This window comes from Trifolium pratense, linkage group LG3 (genome assembly GCF_020283565.1).
Source record: "Trifolium pratense cultivar HEN17-A07 linkage group LG3, ARS_RC_1.1, whole genome shotgun sequence".
NCBI lineage: Eukaryota > Viridiplantae > Streptophyta > Magnoliopsida > Fabales > Fabaceae > Trifolium > Trifolium pratense.
The window spans coordinates 17,594,115-17,601,427 of record NC_060061.1 but is presented as its reverse complement, the minus strand read 5'-3'; the positions used below and the strand labels follow the sequence as shown (position 1 = coordinate 17,601,427).

The window sequence follows — 7,313 nt, the reverse complement described above, 5'->3', positions numbered from 1 at the left end:
AATGTTAAAAGCATATGGCACAATGCAAAGCATCAGATTGATCTTACGGTACATAAAAGTTGAAAGTTAGGATAACTTTGCTAGCACAAAGTTAGAGAATATGATCCCGTGTAGACTCCATTAGTAGTGTATGCTCTTCTCCTTCCTTCTTTGCCCATAAGCTGCAATCACATTAGCATTCAAGGTAAACATCTTCTACTTCAATCTTGATTTTTTTTTTGGCACACATTGAAATATATGAACTTTTTTTTTGTTACAGAAATATATGAACTAATAATAAACTAATTTGAAATTTTTATGATCTTTGTATGCTTATGTGTATATATCAATTAAACTATGTAGGCTTTTCTTTATAATAATATGTAACTATAAACTGTTTTTCGCAATACCATGCTTACGTAGTCTATTTGCAAAAAAGTAAATGTTAGTAAATTGCACCACAAACTTATTTTATATGATTGCAAATTCTGCTAATTATGAAGTAAAAAGGGTATTACTAAAGACAATTTTCATGAAAGAAATGAGTTCATTGAAAAACATATATTTACCTTTGAAACTTAGAAGCAAGATCGCAAGATCATTGAACGAACTGAGCCTCACCTAAAAAAAAAGAGCAAACATGACAAAATTATAAGTCTCAATCAAGTAACTAATAAATTGCATTGAAAAATAGTTCATGGTCTCAATCTTTGTTCATATATTCATGCCTCACAAAAAGTTTGATTGTATATGAGATCTAATCAAAATGAGTTTTCTATTTTCAGGCTCAAGAAATCATCAATCATCAATGCAAAAAATAAAGACAAAGGATATGAAGATTTGCTGTCTAGTAATTAATTGTTGAAGAAATGAGAATTGAGAAAATTGAAAGAAAATAGAATAATTTATATTGTTGAGACAGTTTTGATGTGTAAAATAATGGGCAATCCTTTGAGTATTTATAGACAAAGGATTTGGATAGAAAGTTTGTGTGCACACCACGATTTCCTTCAATTATTGTATTAGGCTCCTACAAAATGACAACATTTGCATCAAGACAAAAAATAAACATTAAATTATAGAAAACACTTGGCCCACCATTATAATTGTACATGGCCAGCTGTCAAAACTGATTAAGGAATTGGAAAAAATGCAACCCACCAATTTTGGTGAATCTACAGTGGAAAATTTTAGACACTTATTATCAAGATTATAGATAAACATGTGTTCCTTTCAACAACGAAGGAGCATATGATATGTTATCATAGAGAAATGTTTTTTTTTTAGACAAAATCATAGAGAAATATGCAACACAAGGGTATAATTGTCATTTCAATTGTAAATAGAGGGATAAAATTGATATTTTCTCATCTTCTCTATCTTTTATTTTTGGGTTGTGATTATGTGACTTTAGGTAGGGAGACTACGTCTCTGTTCGGTAAGAAATAGCGGATAGCTGATAAGTTATCTTATAACGAATGAGCTTATAGCGAATAATTTATAAACCACTGTAATTTTTAACTTATAGCGAATAAGCTAGCTGATTGAATTTGTAGTGTTTGGTAAAATTAACGGTTGAACTAGCTTATAAGTATGAAAAGACATAAAAGAGATATGTTTATTAATATTTAATTTTTTTCAAGTAAGATGATAGAGATAAAATTGAAAGAAACAATGATAAGCTATAAGCTCATAAGCTACTTAAAATAACGTTTGAAAAATAAGTTGTAAGCTAGTCAAATAAGCTATAAGCTATTTTTTTAAAATATTTACCAAATAGAACATTTAGCTTATAGCCTAAAAGTTATAAGTTATTGGGCTTCCCAAACAGAGCCTAACAATTTCAAAAATATAAGCTATATTAAATATATTTCATTCATTTCTACCGATATCTCACAATTTTATTGTTCTTTCATTATAAGTATTACCGTACTATTGTTCTTTCTTGAGAGAATATAAAGATTACAATACTACTTTTATATTATAAACAAATAAAACTTAAATCTTTACCCTCGTACATTTTATTTTTTTTTCGTCAAGTCCCCTCGTACATTGTTTTTTTTTTTAGCAGTTCTTGATTCTGCGAAAGGATTCGCAAAAATAAAAAAATACAATATTTTGATTGCAGATTCCACATACTATTCTTTATTAGGCAATTTTGCCTAAACAAAATCAACAAACTATGAGATACAAAAAAGCAATGAATTTGCGATATTCAGGTCCGTTGCACAATATGACAATCACAAAATATACCTCCTTTTCTTTCAGATCAATGATATAAGATATATACAACTGACTAAAAACATGAACAAATTAATTCTTACTATCATCACTACATCAAAGATTCTTCGGACAATATAGTCAACAACGAATATTTTGCCTTGATTGAGATTCTGCCACCTTCTACACATAGCTTTGCACCAGTGACAACCCAATATCCAGGTGGATCCTCTGGACCCCTTACCATTTCCTTTGTGTCCACAAAACTAAGCATTTTCGGCGCCCTTGTTGGAACAGGTGGACCGGCATTATAAATTGCCGAGTTTATGTCAACTTTAGTTGTTTTCTCAGGTGACTGCAATTCTTTGCTAAGCTTTGTACTCATCAATGCTGAAAAAAATCCTGACTTTCTTGATGAGGTTGAAGGTCCGTCCCATTCTGATCTGCGAATTTTTGCAGATGCTACTGTTGAGTATCCAAGTCTTAAGAAAAGAACTTTCTTCATTCCCATTAGCTTAACCTCAAACCAGGCTTTTGTTACAATAGCTGCCGACTCATCCATTCTTGAGCTATTGTATTGTACAGGTGCTGTGTAAACATGAGAAAACATGCTCCACTTCACCGGTTCGTAGTAGCCTCGGCTTTCAGGTTCGTCGATAGGATCATAACTGTGATCTTCTGAAATTTCAAGGACACCTGGAACCTCTGAAAGATGCTGGAGATGGATTGATAGGTGGTCATTTTTTTTCCCTTCCAAGTACAAGCGAATGCCTGTTACAGGCCGGTTTCCCGAGTCAACCTGCTTATTGAAAAAATGTCAAACATGAGTTTTCCAGTGCTAACTAATTCCTACATTAATTATGTGCATCGAGTTCCTTGCATTCTTGCTATAAAAGCTTTTCAATAAAAATGTGGACAGTTTTTAAACGTCTTCTGACTATTAAATTGTATTGGAACATGGAAGAACGAATTACCTTCACAGTATTAACATAAAGTTTTGGTCCCATGAGAGTGAACTGAAGTGACGGAGACGCATTCCTTTTATACTTATGGTCGAATACAAGCGGCAGATCACCATACATCGGTGCCCATTGTCGTGGCAACTGGAACTCTAGAAATTGATGAAGTTCTTCTATTGCCGGTTTATCTGTTTGAAACAGAAAACTTTTAAACAGATGTACTAACATATAATCCAACAAAGAATTAAATTCCAGAAGGGAAAAAGAAATGGGGCCGAGGGAAACCGAAGTCGCAGGTTTTTGTTTACTCACATCTAAGATACAAATTCACTGCATGACTTAAAAATCCATTTCCTGGGACAGACTTCAGTAGTGAAGTAATAGGAACCAAAGACATTGATATTACATCAGGAGACTGTGATATGGTTGATAGCCACTGGTTATAAGGTTGACATACATTAATACCTCCCCTTCGAACCGAAATGCTTACTATATCCTGAAAAAGAAATTCATAAAATAAGTTCAAGGATCGATATGTTAGATGCAAAATAGCTACAAGGTGCACCAGAAAAAGTAAACTTGTAAAGATAACAAAAAAGATACTAACATCATTCTTGGAGTGGCTTTTTACAACTGGCCTGCCTACAATCGACGGAGGTTTGTTCTTGTTCTGTCCCCTAAGCTTCGCATAATCATCCTGGAAACATGATCAAAGATATATTTAGATAAGTTAAAACTTTTTTGATTTCCATTTCCATATTTTTATCTTCATGTTCTAGGAAGACAAGAATATTTATTTTTACCTTTAGTTTTGCTGATATTGCTGCAGGATTGACATTAGAACTTTGATTTGAATCTGCGGAAAACCTCTCGTCGGCTAATTGCTTAAGCAATTTCTGCAGTTCAGTCGGCTGAAAATCCGATTTTTTTGACTGCTTGATATGAACTACATCTTTGCCTCCCATCTTCACCCCAACAACTACATGTGTACCATACTTTTCAATGAACCTGAAGAACCATGTTTAATTTTATTATGACAATTAACAAGAAGCAAATAAAGGATAACAATGACAATAATACTTACTCGGCAAGAGCAACAGGGTTCCACGAAGAAGGCACGTCTTTTTTCACAGTTTCGGAAAGGGTAATGTTAGTTCTATCTAATTCAACAGTATACAATGTTATGAACCATCCATCAAAAGCAAGGCTTTTAGTGGAAGCTGCATCCCTGGACCAACATTTTCTCATGTCGAACATGTTATTGAATTGGCCGGATGGAATCTTTCCCGATAAAGATAGCTGTCTGTTGAAATGCTCAGACATCTGCAATAGTCCATATTCACCGAAATTCAGACTCATTTTATCACAACCAATCACAATTCACACCTAAAATTTCCCTTTTATACCAAATAAACCATAAATAGAACTTAAAAAGACAGAAACTTAACAGTTAATACATGTTCAGTCTTCAAAAGCCAAATATTAAAAGGCGCGAACCGCAATAACAAATTTTAAATGCCAGTGATCAGAATTCAATTATGGCAATACTAGTATCAATTAAAGCCTATATCTTCATACTACATGGATCAAAACACAATCACAATATCCATGATTCATCATATCTAATTACGATTTAACTTATAAAATAGAAAATAATAATTGTGGAATCTTGACCACAATTAGAATATATCATATTTTTGATAAATCAAAGTAAGGCAGGCTATCCAAGTCAACTCCATCTGCCCCAGTAGTAAGTTTTTTCTGTTCTATATTTGTGCCGAATACGGATTCAATCAAATAGGTGAAAATAAGAACAAACATATACAATCATCTATGAAACACTAACACGGACACTACATTGACACCGATAATAATTTGAAACTATTAAATATAATCAGAGTAACAGACATCAGACACGCCTTTAATTAGAAGTGTCAATTCGACACTACATAGATAATCATAAGAAAAATTGATGCAGAAGTAAGGCAAATAGAAAAGTTGTAATGACCTGATTGAAAGTGAGGACATCAGAGCGAAATCGAGTGCAGTCACCTTTATCCGACTTAATAGATAAGGGAACATTATGAACAACAACACCAGAAGGAAAAACAAGGTCCCTTGTATGTGAATTACTACTATTATCAATTTGAATCAACCTTGACTTACAAGCAGAGAATCTTATATCACTGCATAGATTATATCCTTGACCAATGACACTCACAGCTTTCTCAGCTGCTGATTGAGGATCCAATCCAATAACATTTCCATAGCTATTAGTATTAGCATTGAAACCCATTATAAGGTACGTAGCCCACAACAAATATTTTGTACCTATTAATGCTTCAATGTTTGAGAATGAGAATGATGATGATGATGATGATGATAACAAGTGTTGAAGTGGTATAAGAGTAATTATATAATGATGTTTGAAGAGGTCATAAGTGTGTTTTTCTTGTTATTATTGTACTATATACTATGATGAGTCGTTTCAAAGGGTCATACTCATATACGCGGGTCATAGTTTATTTTTCTTATTATTATTATTAATTTTGGGTTGAATGAAGGGTGTTGTTTGTTTTTGTGGAGAAGTAAAAAGGACGGGTTTTTTTATTATTTATTTTTTTGTGAGAGAGAGAGAGAGAGAGAGAGAGAGAGAGAGAGATTGGACCTTTGAATTGGAAGATGGTGACAATGGGAAAAGAGGAAGGAGGGAAAGATGTAGAAGGAGGCGGCTTGAGTGTGTCGGATGACGTCCACGTGGCAGTAAGGGATGGTAACTAACGGATGAGATCTACAGTAGTATCTTTGGATTTTTCAAGTGGGAAGAAAAGAACTGGTCATAACTCATAAGCTATGCGCGGTTCACTTGATATTTTTGTACATTGTTTTGGATAAAGAAATTGTACTATAGTTGATAAATGTGATAAGTAGCTAGCTACTGTAATAGAAAAAGAAAGGTCCTTATACCAAAAAAAAAAGAAAGGTCCTAGAAAAAAAATCTCATTTGCATAATTTTTTTGTCAAGGAGTGACATCTCATTAGCATAACTCTATTGGTACATGTAATATGAAAGGATCAAAATTCAAATCGAAATTTCAAACTATGATACTCTCACTTAATTCATCTTAAAAGATAGTAAATTTCTAGCACTTGATTAATTGACAAAAATAAAAATAAAAAATAATATGTATAGTGGATCTGAATTCTCTTGTGTCTTTTCTCTTCAGTTTTATATCTTAATACTAATATGAATTGTCCAAAGCCACTAGGTTTTGTGTAAAAAAAAAAGTCAATAGGTTTAATTTAGTAATGATAGGTGGTTTGAATAGTACGCTAGAGGTCTTGATCATCAATTCAATTATAAGCAAAAAATAATAATAATATCAACTGTCCATTAATTATAATTAAAGGTTGAGATCATACAACATCATTTGATGGCTGAGAGGATCCAAGCCTTTATATAATACTTCATCTTGTCCTAAATATAAGAAACAAAACACATTTTAGATTCATTGAAAAATGAATATATTTAGTCTATAATATAGACTAAATCCATCATTTTTTCAATGAACCTAAAAAATGGTTTGTTTTTTATATTTAGAATTAGAGGAGTATTATGAGTATAATTTATAAAATTTGTAAAGATTGTAATATGCTGTAGTTTGTGTTTCAGATTTGAAATTTCTGCTTATTCTTTCCTTAAGTTGTGAATTTTTTTTTTTTTTTTTATGGAAATTAAGTTGTGAACTTTTATCATTAAACCACTTTACCATAAAAATTAAAAACAATTAGATGTTGAATGAGTGTCGGATAATTATGATGTCAAATTATATATTTTTTTTTTGAAACATGATGGCAAATTATAATAACAAAACAAAGGTTAACATCTATCCTAAAATACACATATATTAAAAAAAAAAAAATAGTTGTTCCCATAAACTTAAGGGTCTGTTTGAATTAGTTTATTTTTGAGATTATGCAAACAGTTTACACAATTTTTATGTATTATTATAAGTTTGAAAGGTAGTTTATAATAGAATAACTTACAAAATTATAATTTACACTAGTGTGAACTTATAAAATAGCATAAAATTTCAATTAGCTAGTTTTTCAGCTATCATCTAACTTTTCGGTTATCAGTTAGCTTATAGCTTA

General features: G+C 31.7%; 1 protein-coding gene across 2 annotated transcripts; it reads right to left on the bottom strand.

Annotated features, from left to right (window-relative positions):
• Positions 1–2,095: 2,095 nt before the first annotated feature.
• On the bottom strand, positions 2,096–5,845 carry LOC123913722 (MACPF domain-containing protein NSL1). 2 transcript variants are annotated; one of them, XM_045964559.1, is made up of 7 exons: positions 5,167–5,845; positions 4,243–4,481; positions 3,962–4,166; positions 3,766–3,855; positions 3,471–3,654; positions 3,174–3,346; positions 2,096–2,998 (listed from the first exon to the last, which is right to left on the bottom strand). In XM_045964559.1, exons 1-7 carry the CDS (start codon positions 5,452–5,454, stop codon positions 2,312–2,314), a joined length of 1,866 nt encoding a protein of 621 aa, XP_045820515.1. In that variant the 5' UTR covers positions 5,455–5,845; the 3' UTR covers positions 2,096–2,311. The 2 variants fall into 2 exon arrangements, with proteins under 2 accessions (XP_045820515.1, XP_045820514.1); XM_045964558.1 differs by having other exon boundaries at positions 3,471–3,855; positions 5,167–5,667.
• Between the last annotated feature and the right edge of the window lie 1,468 nt (positions 5,846–7,313).

Coding starts and splice junctions, on each gene's coding strand:
- LOC123913722 (XM_045964558.1), bottom strand. CDS start 5,454: ATGGGTTTCAATGCTAATACTAATAGCTATGGAAATGTTATTGGATTG. Junction 3,856..3,961: donor CAATATCAGCAAAACTAAAG/GTAAAAATAAAT, acceptor TCATGTTTCCAG/GATGATTATGCGAAGCTTAG. Junction 2,999..3,173: donor TTTATGTTAATACTGTGAAG/GTAATTCGTTCT, acceptor TTCAATAAGCAG/GTTGACTCGGGAAACCGGCC.